This window comes from Pipistrellus hanaki, assembly GCF_964339955.1.
Source record: "Pipistrellus hanaki genome assembly, chromosome: 7".
In the NCBI taxonomy this organism is placed as follows: domain Eukaryota; kingdom Metazoa; phylum Chordata; class Mammalia; order Chiroptera; family Vespertilionidae; genus Pipistrellus; species Pipistrellus hanaki.
Genome location: NC_140509.1, coordinates 79583771 through 79604135, shown reverse-complemented (window position 1 = coordinate 79604135; position 20365 = coordinate 79583771). Strand labels below are relative to the sequence as shown.

The 20365-nt window shown below is 41.3% G+C and overlaps 1 protein-coding gene across 1 annotated transcript in view; it reads right to left on the bottom strand.

Moving 5' to 3' along the window:
* UST (uronyl 2-sulfotransferase) overlaps nucleotides 1-20365 on the bottom strand; it is a 240870-nt gene that overhangs the window by 122964 nt on the left and 97541 nt on the right. The window contains exon 2 of the mRNA XM_084890154.1: nucleotides 19788-19831. Within this exon, the coding sequence (XP_084746280.1) occupies nucleotides 19788-19831 (44 nt within the window). The remainder of the gene's footprint in view (nucleotides 1-19787; nucleotides 19832-20365) is intronic.

The following is a 20365-nucleotide window of genomic DNA, read 5'->3' as shown; positions in this document are numbered from 1 at the left end:
CTCCCCAGGGCAGGGAGAGGGGGCTGTGGGTGGGGCGGCCCAGGCCCTCCGTGCTCCTGGGTCTTCACCTTGAGGCTGTCAGAAGCTGAAGCAGGAGTGCTCTGAGCACCTGGGCCTGGAGAGGCCGAATTAACAGTGTGGAGAGCAGACCAGAGGGGACAAGGCTGGAGGAAGAGCTGTAAGATCTCTCAAAATGTATCAGCATTGGGGACAAGAGGATCACAGTACGAACACGTCCTCTAAAGATCAATGTACAGCAGAAAATCCCTAACAATGAAGCCACATCTACCACATGGTTAAGCACTCAGTGCTGCTCTCGCTTAAGAGTGGGAGGTAAAGCTTCCTCAGGATATTCCAAAGAGGGTGCAAGAGGAGGTGAGGAGGTAGGTGTGAGAATAAACAAGTCATCTTTTCTGTCAAAGAACAGTTTAGACAGCCGCCATTTTGGACTGTGTGACTTGGCAGCCGCCATGTTGGCTGCATGGCTTGCAGCTCCCTAGGGGCCACCATCTTGAAACTGCAAAGGCCAACCCCTCCCTTTGAATTAGCCAATCGCAAAAGACTTCGTGCCTGAGCTCCAATTAAGAGCAAAGGACAGGTCCCATGCATAAGGAGTTATAAACAACCCAAGCAGCCCACCTGCTTGGTGTGTATGTGCTTCCAGACCATGTGTGTTCACCTTTCTATGTAAAAGTAAATATGTTTGCCTTGCTGTCTGGCTCCAGAGTGTTTTGTATTCTACCAGAACCCCTGACTTGGAGGGCTCACCTTATTTCTAACAGTATGGACCATGCAAGGAGCCCTTGAAGTTCTTTTCAGAGGCCACAGTGGATGTTCCCTGAGCGTGACATGTGGCAGGGCTATGCTATCACCTACAGACCCAACCTCACTCCTCATGGCAGCCATAGGAGGTGATGGCCATTGTCACCCTTGATGTATAGGAGGTGATGGCCATTGTCACCCTGGACAGGTTAGTAACTGGCACATTACTAGCAACACAGAGTGTTCTTTAAACCTATGTCTGCCTGACTGTAGGCCTCAAATGCAATCTACACCATTTAATTTGTCACAGGGTCAGAAATCACCTAGGAAGGCTCTAGTATGTCTAATGGGTTTAACTTACACCAAAGCCATAGAAACTGAAATATGTTTTCAAAAAAATGACCATCGATTACTTGCTTCATCAATGATGATAAGATGTTTAGAAGAAAAGCACCAAAAAAAAAAAAAAAAAAATGGGTACTGGGTAACTATCTTCAGAAGGCAAAGCATTTTGAAAGCATATGGTCCTGCATTTTTACCATAACCACCATGGTACCTGTGGGACAATGTTATTAGCCCTAGTCTTTCAGTGTGTGGATAAACCTTACACAAACCTCTTCCCTACTAGACTGTGAAGTCACCATAGTAACGGAAACAAGTATTCATTGTCACTGAGCTGCAGCTCCTGCTACCAGAAGTGGTCTTACACACACACACACACACACACACACACGCACACGCACACGCACATGCACACGCACACGCACACACTCACATCACTGTGGAGAGGGAGAGGGGCTCCCCCAGCTCCAAGGTGACTAGCATTTCCCCTTGCTGGGCCGGTCGGCAGCCATGCTGTAAGATTCCAGCTGCAATGAGGAGGCTGTGGGGCCCTGGGCACTGTCTTTGCAGAGGAGGCGGGGTGATGTGGGAGAAGACAGACACCAGCTGAGTGTTTGGGGGGAGGCATTTGCAGGTCAGGAATATTTGTGATTCGGACACTGGGTATGAAGGGGGCTCAATTTCATTTTTCTGGAAGAGAGAAGAGTGCTTTGCAGAGATCACAGGCTTACAGGCAAAGGAACCAAAAGTTAATTGAATGTAAATGAGTATCTTACTTTCCTTTATTTATGCTTATTAATTATATTTTTTACACATATGCTAATTTATTCCAGAAAGGAACCAAAGCAGCTCATAAAGGTACCTCTCATAGAGCAAAAAAAAGCACAAATGAAAAATAGGACTAATTATCTTTAAATTAATTTTAAAAAATACATGAAGAATAAAGTACAAGGCTCGGGATCTGTCATGGTGCTAGGAGCCAGAGGGAAAATGCACACCATAGAGAGGTTATTGATGTAGTTCTGGTGTTCTATTAGATATGGCAGGAGCCATCTGTCTGAGCCTAATCATCAATGTAGTCAGGAAGTCGGAACTTAATCACACACATTTCCTGCGATATTTTAATCATTGTATGAAAGCAAGTATGAATAATTTAAAAGAGAGTATTTTGTTTGACAAAGAAAAATCTGAAGAAGATGGCTCTATAAAATTTATATCAAAAGCCCTGTGCAGGCCAATTTTTAGGAAGCATTTGACTGCAGACAAATTCAGGTGCTGGCTAATTAAGAACCAGCGGAGAATGGGCGCTATATTGAATCAAATGGCTATTTAATAGCTAAAAGTAGCAGAGAAAGGTTGGAACAAACCTATTAGTTTTGATAATATATATAGGACAGGATAAAACTATTTCTTCTCCAAGCACACTCTTAAAGAAAACAGGTCTTTATAAGCTTTTTACATGGAAATGGTATCTTAAAACTCACTTAAGGGCATTCATTTAATGAAGATTCAAAATGGGAAACCAAAGTTCAATTGATCTGGGAGTAATTCCAGGTTAGCATTCAATTCATAAAGCAACGGGTTTTTTCCTTCCTCCTTACACATTATTCTGCAAACACTAAAGCCTTGTGGGATTTTAACCGCCTGAGGACTCAGGTTCCATTCTTCAGGACTGGGGCCTCCATTGCAAAGGTGCCCCCTCTGGTATGTGGGCGGTGGGGCTTGTGGTAAGCAGGGAGCCAGTTGTCAATGCACTGAATGAGCTCCATTTGTCAGAAAGATCGAGAAACGCTACCGAGGAGGTTTCTCAACGTTCCACAGTATACCTGCTTTAGAATCCTTGGGGGCACATAATAAGATTCAGATTTGCAAGCTACACCCTGCCTCCTCCTGAATCAGGCTCTCTGGGATGTATTACAAGCTCCCAGGTAATTGTTAGGTCATGAATGTCCGAGCTGTGGGACAATGCTTGGGTGTTTATAGTAGTCAGTGTGTTCATATTCAGTGTGTGAGCTCAACTTTAGTGCATTCAGGAATATGATAATAAATAGTGCATTTTATTTTTTAAACATTTTTTGAAAGCCTGCTATATGCAAGACCCTGTGTGCTAGGTATGGGGGTAAATGGTTACATTAAAGTATATAAGACAGTCCCTGCTCTCAGAGGAGTGCACACTTATGGATAAAGGAGATAGAGGAAGATTCTCCAGAAATCTGAGCAAAAGGCTGGGGCAGAAGAGCCAGTGGGGGCTGCTGGCCTAGACTTCTTCCTCCTATAGCTGTGGTTGAACTTTGATTTTGAAGTGGAGGAAATGAAGAAGCATGGAGGTGAAAAAGGAGAGCTCAGAGAGGACACAAGTTGTAGGGTTTAAGATCCACTAGGAGCTGAAACTAGTTTGGCTCAGTGGATAGAGTGTCAGTCTGCGGACTGAAGGGTCCCAGGTTTGATTCTGGTCAAGGGCATGTACATTGGTTGCAGGCACATCCCTGGTAGGGGGTGTGCAGGAGGCAGCTGGTTGATGTTTCTCTCTCATCGATGTTTCTAACTCTCTATCCCTCTCCTTCCTCTCTGTGAAAAATCAATAATATATATATATATATATATATATATATATATATATATATATATATATATAATTTTTTTTTTTTAAAGATCCACTAGGAAACTTCTGGGCTGAGAGCTGATAGAGTGAGTGCCCTCCTCCCAACACAGATGGTGGGGCATCCAGGACCCAGAACTAAGTCTACACTCAACTGTGAAACCCAGACAGTCTCTTCTCCTTGTTTCATGGTTTATGATGAAGCAAAATTGTGCCAACACCCTATCTCCTCCCTCTTGCTTCTGCAGTTGGCACTTAAATAAGAGCAGAGCAGTTATGGAAGGTCACCAGGACAGAAAGCCCTAGGTGCCCAGCAATGGACAATTGTAGGGTGGGCTCTCACCCCAGGATGGCCTTTCCTTCCCCAGCATGTCACCAGCCATGCAGTGTACCCCCTTCAAGGAGGAACAAGGGAGCCTGAAAATAACCTCATACAAACCCTTGCACAACAACTGCCTTAAGCGTTAAGTCCTAGAGATAGCATGTAGGCCTCAGTTGTGTTTCAGCTCCAGGCTCAAAAAACAGCAAAGGCAGGTGAGGTGATGACAGCTGACATCAGGACCAGCTGAAATGACTAAGGACTCCTGCCCTGGCGCCAACCAATCAGTGAACACAAGAACGCTGAAAAGAGGACACACCTTGAAAGCTAATGAATATTCTATTATGATCCTCCCTTGGGACCTCCTCTAAAATCCCTGCCCTTAAAAGTCCTGGAACATGCTCTTTATCTCGCTTTTCCCTACAACCCTCTCTCCCCTGGGCAGCTTCCTCTCTTTCCCCCCACCTTTCCCCCTCTCCTTCTCACAAGGCATGTTTTCTCTGTCTTTCTTTCTTCTAAGCTCCAAGGGCCCTTCTTCTGTCTCTATAACTTGTTTCTTCAGCCCATGCAGCCCAGCCGGCTCACTTCTCCCAGGACTCACTTCTTCTAATAAACTTTAGCTCGTATTTGAGTCTTAGCTCTGAATTCTTTCTTAGCCAGAACCCAAGTTCTGAGGTTGTCGAACCAAGGTCCAAGTCACCACCAACAAGTGGTGCCATTCCACTGCCAACACTTCCTCTAACATTTCACAAAAAATACTCAATGAGGATGTGTTACAATCGATTTATTACTTTATTGCATAGAGTCAGGGTTCAAATCCTAGCTCTATCTCTTGCCAACAGTGTGACTTTAGGCATGTTATTTAACCTCTGTGCCTCAGTTTCTCTATCTGTAAAATGGGCTAAAAATAGTACCAATTTCATGAGCTGTGGAGCACACAGTAAGCAACCAATTCAATTTAGCTATTGTTCTTTCCCTTTCCAAAATTCCTACGAAACGTAAATAAAATTCAAACAGCTCAACAGACCATTTATTTTGAAAATATAAGCATATGAAAGTTCCAGTGTGATGTATCTACACAATGGAATACTACACTGCAGTAAAAAAGAAGGAATTCTTACCATTTGCAACGGCATGGATGGAACTGGAGAGCATTATGCTAAGCAAAATAAGCCAGTCAGAGAAAGATAAATATCACATGATCCCACTCATTTGTGAAATATAATGAACAACATAAACTGATGAACAAAAACAGATCCAGAGATAGAGAAGCATCGATCAGACCGTCAAACCTCAGAGGGAAGGTAGAGGAGGGTGAGGGTAATGGGGAGAGATCAACTAGAGGGCTTGTGTGCAAGCATATAAGCCTAACCAATGGAGACAGACATGAGGGGGTGAGGGCATGAGTGGGGAGGTTGGGGAGAGCAATGGGGAGATAAGGACACATGTAACACCTTAATTAATGAAGATAATAAGAAAAACAAAAAGAAAGTTCAAAAACAAAAATTTCAAAAAGAAAAACAAAAATTTCAGTAGAACAAAAGGCACATCTTTTAAAGCACATCCTGTTTAGGACAGTGTGTCGAATGTAAATCCTAGAGAAGCTATTTGTTTTGTGTCTCATCACACTAATGGGTCTATTTATGTAACACCTAAATCCCCACACCTGCCCTCCGGTACGGATCCCTGGAAGCCATTTTTTATCCTGCCTTCAAATTGGAAGTGTCCTTTCTTTCCTTAGACAAGCATGACTTCAGTTTCCATTTCAGCTTGGCTTTCTCAGATACAATCATTCAAATGCATCCTTCACAACAAAAACTTATCAAATGCTAACAAGTTCCTAATGGCTCCACTAATCCAGTGAGGAACTTCTGCACAAAGCTTTGGAGACTTCTAAGTTTCTCTAAAACCTCGCTGTGTAAAGTGAGAACCCGGCACCAATAGCAGTTATATAACCTGGGAACATGTCAGTAAATGCCCCAGCCCAGCCCTACTGCATTTTATCAAGATGCCCATTCACCATATGCATACCACCATAGGAAAACCCTTCTTTTAAGTAACAACCTAGGTGCACTGATTTGCTCTATAATAAGGGTAGTGACCAGTTCACTGTGAAGTGATCACCAAGTTGACATTCTTTAACAGAATTAGATACTTATTCTCCAAAGAGATTCGTTAAGTGTTATCATCTGTGCTTATGCAAGATAAAAATAAAACAGACCCTCAAGGATAATCTACTACACCTGATAACTGTTTATCTTCATTTCTTGCCAAACATCTATGAACAGGCTGTGACCAGCCAAAGAGAAATTTTTCCAATTGCTTGTTTCTCCCTGTGGATAAATTATGGAAGCCATTACAAGCAAAGGCATTGGAGATAAGGAATGCTTCTCCTTGATCCTTGTGTTCTCTTAAATTATACACAACAGGGTTAGAGTTATTGATTAACAACAGGAAGGCCTGAAATTCCCCAAAGGGCAGAATGTAATCATGAACCACAATTCAGGACGGATGTGTGATATCAGGTCCCTCTCTCCTGGTCCTTTCCTTCTGTCATGATTATCTGCTGTTATATATGTCCTTTGATAAGCAATCTTGAGATGAAAAGAAACAACTCATGAATTAAAACTGAATCATTTGTTCTCGGGAAATGCACACAAGAGGCCACAGAAAACAAGCCATAGTTGGGGCATCTGAATCCATTTTTAAATTACAATCTCTTTGCTGCAAAAAGGATTTGAGCTAGTTCTCCTCTGAGGATATGTGAGGATATGTGTTTAATGATTTGAGAGAAAGAGGGAAAGAGAGGGAGGGAAGGAGGGAGGGAGGAAGGGAGGGAGGGAGGGAGAGAGAGAGAGAGAGAGAGAGAGAGAGAGAGAGAGAGAGAGAGAGAAGAGATTTATGTGAGAGAGAAATATTAATCAACATTAATCAGTTGCCTCTCATACTTGTCCCAACCAGGGATGAAACCACAACTTAGTCATGTGCCCTTACTGGGAATAGAACACTCAGCCTTTTGGTGTACAGGGCAAGCTCCAACAAGGACTGGGCTAGGGCTGTACTAAGTATGTTATATTAGAGGCCCGCTGCATGATATTCATGCAAGAATAGGCCTTGCTTCCCCTGGCTTCACTCCCAGCTGCCCAGGAGCCAGCATGACCCTGCTCCCTGGCCTCCCGGGAGCCGCCAAGTCCTCACTTCTGGCCAATAGCACTGCTCCTGTAACTTCCTCCTCTGCCACCCTTCCCCTCATAGCAGGTGTCATGCCCCTCCTAGCCGCTCCATGCCTGCTTATGCAAATTAACCTTCATCTTTGTTGGGTTAATTTGCATACTCACTCTGATTAGCTGTGGGTGTAGTGGAGTGATGGTTAATTTGCAAGCTTCTCTTTTATTAGGTGAGATGGTTTCTTTCAACTCATCCTCTCCACAACCCTATCAAATAGGGACTGCTGTTCCTATTGCACAGAAGAGGAAACTGAAGATAACAAACATTCAGAAATCTGCCCCAAATCACATAGTCAATAAGAGGCCGAGTCTTGATCCCAACGCAGGTTCACTAAGCTCTCACCTACTTCACTACAGTAGCAACCTAACAATGCCTTTCCTCGGTGAAATAACTAATTCTGCCCAAAGCAAGATGGGCATATAGTTTTGAAGAGGAAGAAAAAAATCAGAAAGACATGAGAATAAAGTCAGGAAAAAAAGTGACTCTGGGCAAGCAGCACCCCCTTTTCCAGGCCACCCCTGATTATCAGTGCTCTGCGGTAGCCTGCGGAGCTGTGATGCCCGACGGAATCAGGCTGCATATAGCTGACGTGACTGACAAGCTTCTGGAGACCTCTGACTGCCAGATGAAAGGACTCTGCAAGGTTCCTATAATTACTACATATCCGAAAGGATGTATAAAACATGTCTGTGCCCTTAAGGAATTACAGTATAGTTGAGGAGGTAAAAATGTATAATGATGTGTGCCAACTACTGTTATAGGAGGGTATTATAAGATCCTAAGTAACATTTTTAGCACTCTATAGTTTTGTACACTACAGTCTCTGACAAGAGCTCAAAGCTACCTTCTCCTCCTTGGAGTGGGAGGGGTCGTTAAGGCCATGTATTCCTCAATGAGGCCATGATGGCAAGGAATGGCGTTCGAATCTCAGGGGAGTGTGTGAAGGTTCTTAAAGCCTTTCCCCTTTGGCTCCTTCCTGTTGGTGGCCTGATTTGCATGGCTCATTTTCTCCTGTGTCATACCCCCAGTGCAATAATTAAATGGCTCTAAGGTCCCCCTTATGGGCTGGAAGAAGCCAAGAGGGCCTCTAGGTCTCGCCACAGGGAAAGGCTAAGCTGAGAGAGTCCAGTGGTTCTGCTCTGGATCTCATGATATAACTATCATTCCTTTCCTGCTTCTTTTCACCGTCAAGGGTGGTGAACTCAAGGTCAGGATGAGAGTGTGAGCCTGGAAAAAAAAATGTCAGGTGTCAGGGAGCACATGAAACTTGGTGAGAAAGTTTGTAAGGACATCTGAAGAAAGGGAAGTTTGTGGAAGGCCCTGTTTACCAGAATATCCTCCTTACACACTGTCCAACCAAGTCTCATGTGCTCCTCAACAGTCTGGAAGTCACTCAGCCTGCCTTTCACCAGGCTTCAGGCGCAAAAAGGAACCCTGTTAGCTCTCCATAGTCATCTTGCTGGAGCAGCAGCCCATACGGGGCTCCTTTGTCCTCTCAGAAATCTGGGAAGAGAGAGGCAGCTCCCCAAGGACTCAGACATTTGGTTATTAAGTCATCCCCCATCTTTGCCCAGTGACACAGCACGTTTACAAATACCACTTTATTTCCTTTTTCACAAAAAAAAAAAATGCCAAGGGGGAGAATACAGGAAAATATCATAATTACTTTCCATGATAAATGAGAAAACAAAACTCAGAAAGAGTTGTTGGCTGGATCTAAGAACTAGTTGGAGTTGGGATAAGGCTATGACCGGAACTTCAAACTCCGAGTTCTAAGGAGCACAACCTCCAGCGAGGGCATCACCGAAGGGGCAGGGAGAAAGTAGAGTCCTACAAGTGGATCACCTAACATCAGTCCAGTGAATGACTTGGAGATAGGCATCAGTAATTACCACATTGTAGATAAGAGTCAATAATTACTAATTTATATTCTCATTGGGGAAAAAGGAATGTTCATTTTTCTTTACATGTAAAAATAAGAATGACCTTCCTGGTTCCAAGAACATCAGCTCTAAAACAGGAGGCTGTTCTGCCAAACAACCTTGTTCTCCTCGTAATCCATTGTGAATTTGTCATCCATGAATAGATATACACTTTTATGAGGACTGATGGATAGTTTTGGCCTGCACTCTCATTTGGGCAAATGATGTCTAGTTGTTTACTATCCACTGTAAGAAGCAGAATAGCCTTCAATTTGACTTTGGGAAACCTTATTAAGATTTGAGGGACAATGAGCCCGTTTATTTCCCACCAGAGATGTGTTCAAGGCCTTGGTGAACCGTTTCGTGTTCACCTCAATCACTTTCCTCAGCCAGTGTCTTTCCTGACAAGAATTGCAATCAATTTAGCCTTTTATTCCACCTTGCATGATCATTCTTGTTGTTACTTTCTGGATGTTCTCCAGCTCAATTATGTTTCTTTTCATCATTGTTGTCTGAAACGGCATCTAATCTTTCATGTGTAGATAAATCAAAGCTTGCGTAGGGCACAGCTATGCTCCCAGCTGAAGGATGTCAGTGTTTTGATAGTCTCTTTGGGCTGCAGTATCACACTGAGTCGAAGCTCCTAGGTGATAACTGACAAAGACACTAGGCTTAGTAGGTATTTATGTGGCTTATTACTATTCTCCTCTCCCCTCGGGGAAAAAAAAAGATGTAAGTCACTGGCAAACTCAGATTTTTCTAAGCATTTCCCTTTCTAGATCATCAGTAAAGATGTAAGACAAATCAAACATTGATTTTTTTAAAGTATCTGATTACTTATCAACCTATCTGTCCCCCATTAGTTTTTTAAAAATAAAAGTGAATTAATTTAATTCAATACCTGTTTCTAAGTGGAAGATCAGAAGAAAACACAATTCCTTCAAGTTGTATGCTTTCAAAAATTTAGAATATTTCATTAACATGATAAGAAATATCTATTTTAACTTCAATGTCAAAACTAAGTTAAGTGATAAAACACTTGTAGCATAATCATTGAAACTTAAAACAAAACAAAGATGTTATCTATAACTACCATTCATTCATTTGACAAATATTTATTGAGTGCTACTATGTGCCAGGTACATGTTCTAAATGTGTGACATGGTTATAATTAATACATACTCCCCCCACCATGGACCTTACATTACTTAATATCATTCTGGAATATAAAAACTTAAAACAAAAGTAGACAAAACAAATGTGTGTGTTTTTATCAAGTATTCCCTATTAAGAAAAAAAATTGAAAGATTATTGAAATAAAAAGTTAAACAACATTAGTATATATAAGCACAAAATCAATAATTTTCAATATTATAACAATCTATTTACATATAGTAGAAAAATATTCCATTCAGAATAACGACCAACAATTTTTTTAAAATATCTAGAAATAACCTTTTGTAAGAAATGTAAATCCTTTATGGAAACAAAGAATGCTATAATATAAAACATTCAGAGATAGTAACAACATCAAACAAACTCTTAGAAATTAAAAAAAAAAAAAAAAAAAAAAAAAAAAACCATAGGGAAAAACTCAACAGAAAGATTGAAAGACAAAGATGAGAAATTCTACCAGGTGGTAGAGCAAAAAGATAAAGAAAAATAAAAGAAACAAAATAAGAAATATAAACTATTAGTCATGGAGGTTCAACATCCAAAAGAGAGGAGATCAGAACAACAGAAAGAGAAAATACAGAGGAAGAAATCAGTGAAAAAATTCAAGCAAATATCCCAAAACAGAATATATATTTCCTGATTGAAAGTCCACTGAGTACCCAGAATAGTATCTGAAAACTGACACACAGTAGGCACAAAATTATAACAGTTTAGGACAATAGAAATAAGAAGCTTCCATAAAAACAGATTAGATTTTCATATAAAGGGTCAAGGATATAAACGGCCTGGATCTCTGCAAAAGCTCTGGAAGGGAACTTTCCTAAGAGCCATCGGACCCACAGATGGTCTTACATAAGCAAGACAAGCTCCAAAGTGTGAAGCCACTGAAATTTTGCATAACCTTAGCCTATCTTGATTAATATATGTTCCCAATCTGGAATTTTATATCCAGTCAAACTATCAATTAAAGATAGAATAAAGACATTTTCAGAAATGCAATGTTTCAGAAAATGTCCACCCAGTGCACCTTTTCTCAAGAAGCTCCTGGAGGCTAAGGAAAGAGATGCATGGAAGACAAAATAATGCCCCCTCACCCTCACACCAAAAGATGTCCAAGTCTTCCAGAATCTGTAGCTATGTTACCTTACATAATAGACCTTGAGATGCGAAGATTATCCTGAATTACTCAAATGAACCCAGCATAATCACAAGGGTCCTTATGAGTGGAAGAGAGAGAGAGGAGAGTAAATGTCAGAGATTTGAGCTACAATGCTGGCTTTAAAGATGGAGAAAGGAGCCAGGCACCAAAAAAAATGTAGGTGGGCTCTAGAAGCTGAAAAGTTGAGGAAATAGATTCTCTTCTAGAGCTTCCAGAAGGAAGCAGCCTGCTGACTCCTTGATTTTAGACCCACTTTAGACTTGTGAACTCCAAAGTGGTAAGATAATAAATTTGTGTTGTTTTAAGAGACTAGGTTTTATTGTCATTTGTTACCACAGCAACAGGAGCTAATGCCACATGGCTATGCAGGAAACTGAAAGCAAACAAAAGAGAGTGAAGGGAGCTCCTGAGACACATGTGAGCGGGAGGCTGGGTGCAACCAGATGGGAGCAGATGCCAAGGCCCAGGAGAGATGTCATCAACGCGACACTGATAAAATATCCAACATGTCTGGAGGCTGTGAGAGGAGATTTACATCACAGTTTGGGGGTAACTAGGAGACCACAGAAAAGTATGAGCATAAATTTCCAAACCAAGACAATTATTTATTACAAAGAAAACAAAAAGCTAAACAGGAAAGGAAACATTATCGTAATGGCTCAGCTGTGGCTGTTATTTACCTAGTGTCAACAATAAAAACATTGAATACTCATTTAGTCCAAATAATACACACAGCTTAGGGTTCAGAATGAGAAGTGTGCTTGCATGGTGATAGTGGGCAGCCTGCAATGAAATTGCTAAATCCTGTTCCACGAAGGTGCCAACAGACAATGCCTAAAGCTGAGAAAAATCAAGAAGAAGCAACATAATCAGGTTACTCAGAGATATGAAAGCTAATGCAATTAACAGAATAATCACTTCCGAAGAGCAGAGAGTAATAGGGAAGGTGTACTCAGGGGTCACTTTTTATAATAAGCCAATGAACCAATTTGTGCTTTTACTCTATGCAGTAGGTACCTGCTTAACTTTAATTAACATAAACATTACATAAAAGGACTGGTAAAATATTCATGACAAATGATGCATAAGACTTTAGTACCCTTCACATAGATAAAGAAAGACTGCACAGGACTGTGAAAAACTCTTCATTATGGCTGCCTCTGAGTGGTGGCAGTATGGGTGATTATTTTTTCCTACTACTCTATAATTTTCCGTGCTGTCCAAATTAAATCAAAATAAGAGCATGTATAATATTTAAAACCAAAAAAAATTGATCATATGGTCAAGGAAAAAAAAAAAAAAACCCAGAAAGAATTAGGTAACTAATCTGGGAGCTGCTAAAATGATTAAGTTACCAGGAACTTTGAAAACCCTGAGGCAACTGTTCCCCTGCCAAGAATGGTGGCATTTACTAAAGCAATTTCTTAATTAAATATATCTACCAGATACCATCTCCTAGCTTATAAGAACTTTTGGGTTCCATAAGCTGTCCCTCCTTTATTCCTTGGGCTACTTCAGCCCAAATTTGGGATGTTTATAGCCCAAAATTTCCTTGGGCTAGTTTAGCACACTAAGCAAGGTCTTTTACCTTCAAATTTAACATTTCATGCTTCATTTAAATATCTCCCTAATGTTAAAGGCAACCCAACCCCAACAACTTGTTAACTCCATGATTGTAATTGGTGCTGGTTTCAATAAAGTTTGGAGAACATGGTATCAGTGATAACTAGCTCTTGGGTCTTAAGGAGTGGAAGGGGGAAGATGCTAAAAAACAAACAAACAAACAAAAAAACCCACAATGCTATAAACCACGTATTTTCAGACCTCTGACTTCACAGAATGTTTTTAATTACATAAGAAAGACAGAAGTGAAAGATGTATTTAATAGCACTAAATATTTATTGAGAAAGAAATGAGTTCACCATGTTCTTCTGGGGGGGGGGGGGGGAAGGGGGGGCGCGGCGCGCGGGGAGTAGACGCATTACATGCTCCTAAAGTTGATAAATTTAGATGTACTATTTCTGAACTTGGACACAGATCTCCATGGAATGTTGAAATCTCAGGGGGCCACTAACTGGGCCAAACACCTCCATGTTCATGATTAAGAGCTGTGATGAGTACAAAGGAAAGTGAAGCAAGAATACAGGTGACTTTAGGATAAGAAACAATAACTCTATTGTGTAAGGCTAATCTGTTGGCCTTTTGCAGATTCTTTTACCTTCTAAGCTCTTAATTACCTTTATTAAACAAAATAACCAAAGCATACAGTTTTTTGGAGCACACACTGAGCTCAAACACCCTTAGAATTATTTAAAAACAAAATATTCAACTCATTAATTTTCCCACCATTTGCATTGAGAGAGAGAGAGAGAGAGAGAGAGAGAGAGAGAGAGAGAGAGAGAGAGAGAGAGATATTGTGGAAGGGACTCCTTCAAGGTCATGCTCATCAGAGTTAAACTGATTCCTGACTCCTTGCCTCATTCTGTCCTGTTACTTCTTTCTTTCTTTCTCGAATCCTAATATATTTATCATGAGTCATTAAACACAACCTTATTACCCAGTGCAATTGATTCTTCCACAAAATGAAAAGCAGCTCCTTTTTTTTTTTTTAAAGGACTTTGGGTAAAGTCAGGTTTGGACGAAGAGCACAATATTAAGAAAAGCTTTATGGCAATGGGTCATGGAAGACCTTGCTTAGTGTGCTGAACTAGCCCAAGGAATAAAGGAGGGGCAGCTTATGGAACCCGAAAGTTCTTATCAATGAGGAGATGGTATCTGATAGATCAAATAATATGTAATTAATTGCTTTTAAAAATCCAAAGAAAATGGGTTTGGAGATTGGGAGTGAGAATTACTGTAAGTTTTCCAAAATTGAGTTACCAAAATCTGTCAAGGGCCCTATAAATGAGATACGGAGAGTACTAAGGACCCACTGCTGGGTGCTCACATGTGCTTGGCATCATGCTAAGTATTTTCTGTTTATTGCATGTAAGCCTCGCAGTTCCAAGAGGTGGACATTACTAACCTCATTTAGAAATTAAAAACAAAAATAGCCAAAACCGGTTTGGCTCAGTGGTAGAGCATCAGTCTGCAGACTGAAAGGTCCCGGGTTCTATTCCGGTCAAGGGCATGTACGTTGGCTGCGGGCACATCCCTGGGATGTGCAGAAGGCGGCTGGTTGATGTTTCTCTTTCATGGACATTTCTGGCTCTCTATCTCTCTCCCTTCCTCTCTGTAAAAAATCAATAAAATATATTTAAAAACAAAAAACAAAACTGAAACTCAGTGAGGTAAAGTACTTAGTTACATCTCTAGGATTTGAACTGAGATCTGATTTCAAAATCCATACTCCTCAGCCTCCTGTAACTAACAACAAATAAATAAGAGAGAGTAAAAAATCTGGCGAGCTAAAAAGTTTTAAGTCTAAGGCATGTATATATTGGGTATATGGGATGTACATTTCATTTATTTCACTTTTTTTTTTTTGGAATACTCCACAGTTAAAATAAAACCACTGATAACAATGGCTACTGTACTGAACAGGGTAGGCCTAGAAGAATAATTCATTGTGGAAATCAATTGCGAGTATTACATCACCCTTCATATTTCTTATTGAATTACCCAAAATATTGCACATCTTTCTGAAAGATATAAAGGAAGGTTGGAAGTACCATCCTTGTAGTTTGCTTTTAACTTCCATCGAACAGAATGGAGTATTCAGAATTTTTCATTCCTGACTCTAAGGACAAAGAAAGAAAAATTGATAGATGGAGAGGTTTCACATGCGTTAGAGGAATCTGAGATGAATGCCAAGACTTGAACAATAGCACTCAAGATTCTAATGATGATTGGGAAATGGATCATGGGGGTGAAACCTCAACTATGAGTCTTCAGAAGATGACATCCTACATCAAGTCTCTAAAGCTCAAGAGTCAATTAGTGAACAATATATTTCTAATGACAAAAAGAAAATGTGGTATTCTCATGCAGTTAGTCATCAAGAGAAAAATCATAATTTTGCAACAAGAACCTAGATCATCCATTTTGTTCAATGAATGTGGGACAGTATTCTTTCATCTTTTGTGGTGTTTATATACCAAATTTTACTTTACATACAGTTTGTTAGTGGACAATTGCTGAAGGTGTATATATCCACAAAAGTGATTGGAAGGCAAAAGATGAAATAGAAATAAAAAAAATTTACCAGATGGTTAAAAAATTAAGAGTCCATTGTACCCACATGATAAATGGTGAGGACTATTTCCTGTTGATATACTGAGGCTCAATACTTGTTTATTGTAACAGTCAAGGTCCCAAATAACTTACATAAAAGAGAAACTTTAAGGAATAAGGTAAAATTTATTGCATTTCTACTTAAATTGGGGATCTTGAAATGATTAAAAGCATGGACTCTGAAGCTACGCAGCCCTGGGCTGGATTCCCAAGGCCAATACTCAGTGCATGACCTTTGGCAAGTTTTTCAGTCTCTGTAAGATCTAGTTCCCTCATCTGTAAAATTAAGATTAAAAGTTATTTCCTTTTCATAGAGTTTTATAGAGACTAAACATGCATGCAAAGTGCTTGGCAGAGTGCTTGGCACATAAGAAACAGTAGACATCCGCTATGGAGCAGGATATTATTTTCCTTGAGTTGTTCAAACAAACTCTCCTCATCTATAAGATTTGGGAACCCGGAGGATGTGAAATGATAACTGGCTTGGTAGGCACCAGAATTGATCATTGCAAATGCTCGATGCTCATGTTCCAGGTGAAGTGATCCCAGGAGGAGAGAGGTCAACCTTCAGCGGGGAGGCTGCTCTGGGAGGGTCCATAAAGCTGCAAATGGTGCTTCAGGAGCCAGAGGACTGCAGGCTTTCCAGTCCAAGTTCAGTCTCACACCAGGATTTGTTTTCCTGGCCTTCAGGTTGAGCAGACATTACTTTAGTGAATTCAAATTATACAGAACAGCATAAGAAATAGGGTAAAAATCTCATCGTCTGCAGAAAATACGATTATTGGTCCAGGTTCCTTTCTGCGCACGCGCGCGCAAACACACACACACACACACACACACACACACACACACCTACACAATTTTATAAGAAGTGCAATTATACTAAGCTTGCTGTTTTGTGCCTGTTTTCATACACGAGGCTATCTTTCTATTTCATTCAGAAGAGGTCTACATGTTCATTTCTAGTAGTGATCTAATCTTAAGGACTGTTTTCTATACACACACAGAATGCCAGCAAAAAAAGTGGTCAACCAAAGAAAATATTAACATCTGTTTTGAAACGACTTAGCTCAGGAACTGAGGTGAGGTGCGAGGTTAAAGTAGATTTGAAAAACAAGTGAAAACCAGAGGCATTTGGTTCTCTTTTATGAAAACACTGGAGACAATGAAGACCTGGGCCCTGGCTGCGCCGTGTGGCACACACCCCATTCCCCAAATGGCTATTACTTGTGGAATGTGAAGTTTGTAGAACTGCGCTTTTAATAAAATGAGAGCCTGCTTATAAACATCAGTACATTTCCAGGGCTTACAAATCTTATTTTATCTAGATCACAGGTCTTTGGGTCTTGGCATCAAAAGGTTATTTCTGAATGCCAAACTAAGATGAAAACTGTGGGTCTAGACTCAGTCCTGCTGTCCCCTGCCAGGCGAGGGGTTCACCCTGGAGGCCACACATGTATGAGTCCTTATCCTCTGGGTGCCCCATATCCTGGATATGCCGGTGGTCTGTAGACCTAAATAACCAACACCCCACCTTAGGGGACACTCAAGGGACATGTATCTGGCAGTCCAATCTCATCACTGCTGGGATTCATTTCCACCCTGCCAGACCTAGTAAGCATGGATGAAAAGATGTTAACATACCAATATTATTTTTACCTGTTTTTATATTATTCTTATTTTGGCTACTGCTTAGGAAGTCAGGAGTGTTTTTGCTATTCCACTTCTAGATAATGAAAACAGCTATAGGGAAAGACTGTATTATATAAACTTCTGCTTGTTTAAAGAGGTTATAGCCACAATTTTCAAACTTAGAAAAGTTTACAACCTCTTTTATTCTGAAAGTGGTGTAAAATGATCTGATAGGGCCTGATCAGTTTTGTATCACAGGGAGCCTTAGTTGGAGGTGGCTGAAGAGGGAGGGGTGCAGACCAGACTGCGGGGGGCAGGGAGGTGGGTATGCACTGACAGAGGAAGACTTTCAGGGGCAAGGGAGAGCCCTCGCAAACACAGAACCCAGGCACTGAGGACATTAGAAAAGGGACAGGCAGGATGGTCACCCAAGCATGAGGAAGGCCCCCAGTCAGACTAAAGGGGTAGCCCCAGGCTGGTCACTAAACATTGAGTACAAGAAGGTAAGTTTTTATAAAGTGGGCCTGGGTCTTCTGAAGAAGTAGAACCCTGTTTAATCAAACCCAGAACCCAAAGCCATGTCCCAACATGCCATTGAAGGAAACAGCTGATGGGTCTCACATACAGAGCCACCTAACACCTCTTCCCTGCAGGGCACTTGGCCCCACTTGGGAGAGAAGTACAATCAGTGGCAAAGGAACCTAGCAGGCCAACTGCACTATTCTTCTTTCCCACCCTGACTTACCTTCTCTCCTAGGCAGGTTATTGACCAAAGGAAATATGTTTTCACTACAAGAAAAGTTACAATGGGAATTGTCATGATACTAATCAATAGCCTTTATGAAATAAGCCATACCACTCCTTGTAGGCTATTAGCAGTAAAAATCCACACAGAAAAGGGCCAGGGGAATGGTTTTCTCTACATCTGTGGCCTTATATCCCCAGACCAGTAGCACCAGCATCTATTAAGAGCTTGTTAGAAATGCAAACACTCATATACTACCCCAAACCTACCAAAGGAGACACTCAGGGGCCTGGGCCCTGCAGTCTGTGCTTTAACAAGGCTCCAGTTTGAGAACACTGGCCTACTGGAAAGACCTGGGACAGGAGCCAGGAGATCTAATTCAGATTCCAGCTCTGGGTGGCATGGTCAACTCAGGGAAACTGAATGGATAGCATTGCACGGACATGAGGAAACTGAGGTGAGATGGACATTGTTCTTCTCTTCAGAGGGTGTCCAATCCTCTAAATACTTTTTCCCTCCAGGGTAGGAGCTATTTTATCGCTGCTGTTCTTGTTTTGTCTCATATTTGTATTCCTAGTACCTACAGCTTCATAGGCACTCAATATGCAGTGGGCCACGTGGTAGAGCCATTCATGACTGCGACAAGCACTACTGTACCATTCATCAATGATTTTAATGTTACTCCAGTCTAGTTAACATTCCTCACCACTTATTTAATGCTCATAGCATGCCAGATGCTGAGTGCTTGTCATATTTCACCTCATTCAGTCCTTTTAGAAGTCCTATACTGTGGGCAGTATTTTTAATCCTACTTTGCACATTACAACACTCAAGCTCAAATACTAAGTAATTTGTCCAGTGTCAGACACTGAAAGTGGCAGAGCCAGTGGTGAACCCGGAAACACCTGATTCTGAAGCTCATGGTTTTAAACGGGGTGGAGTTCCTCAAATCCCCAACTCAGAGCTGACGTTAGATACATTCCCAGCTGCTAAGGTTAGTGGTTGGTTTTCTTCTCAGTATGTACTTAAAACTGTACTTTGCAGGTAGCGCCTTCGGTTGCCAAGGACTGTCTTTATATTTTTGTAGAATGACATTTAGTTTTCATTGATTTCAAGAAAGCAGATAGTGGTAGAGAACTACATTAATACTTTGCTAGATGGTTCTTCTGACCCTTAAAAAGTAAAGCCCAAACTGCTTATAGAAAAAATAAAAGTGGGCACACAGGCCAGGCCACTTCAGCCTGGGGAGGACACTGGGAGAGAAATCTGGTTCTAAGGCATTGAGTCTTAAGTGGAGTGTACCAATGAAGGAAGGCCAGGGAGAAGTGGGCAGAGGTGAGTCTAGCTAAGGCTCTAGGGAGGGAGAGGCTGGGTTGTGGGCATTGCATCATGGGCCAGCACGGGGAAGAAGCCAAAGGCCTGAAGTCAGCCGAAGGCTCCAGTGCTTTGACAGCTACAGCTACTGATGAGATCCTGGCTCTCCTCTCTCACCATTTTGGCTACCTCCTTTTCTCCATACTATAAGTCAAAGATTAGCTTGATATCTGCCATCGACTATTTTCTTGTGGAGAATTCAGGGCCAGGAGAGAGAGAGATCTGGTTGGGGTTGGTGGAGGCTGTAGGTACTAAGAGAAGGAAAAAGGGCTTTATACCACAAGCAGAGGCCTTACCTTACTAGGAGGTGGTCCATGGTCATCCAAGTAAGTGGAATTTCCTAGGGAAAAAGAAAAAGAAGCAAGTCGGTGAATCAATAGTTTTAAACCCAAAATGAATTCACTAACAAGTCATTGCAAATAAGTATTCTAGATATACTTTTATTCAGACAACTGTACCAAGGAAAAATGGGCAGGATTTTTGCTGTATCACCATGCTTGGTTAATAGTTTCAGCAGTTACAAACATTCTGTACACATAGGTGTGTATGCACACAGACATACACATGCAGAAACATGCACCACGATTCCTCACCCAGTAACTGCAGGTGGCTCAGTGTATAATACATCAGAATTACATACAGGGCTTTTTAGAACAGATTGCCCAGCCCTGCGCCCACAGGTTCTGATTCAGCAGCTCTGAGCACTTGCATTTCTGACAAGTTCCCTGGTGAGGCTGAGGCAGCGGGCCCTAGAACCATTGTACTGTTTTCCCACTTTGTCTTGAGTGTCAATTCCCTTCATTTTTTTCAGTCTAGCTTGCTTCCAAGCTCCGTTTGTCTTAGTATAATAGCCACTTGCTGGTTTGTGTGCTTT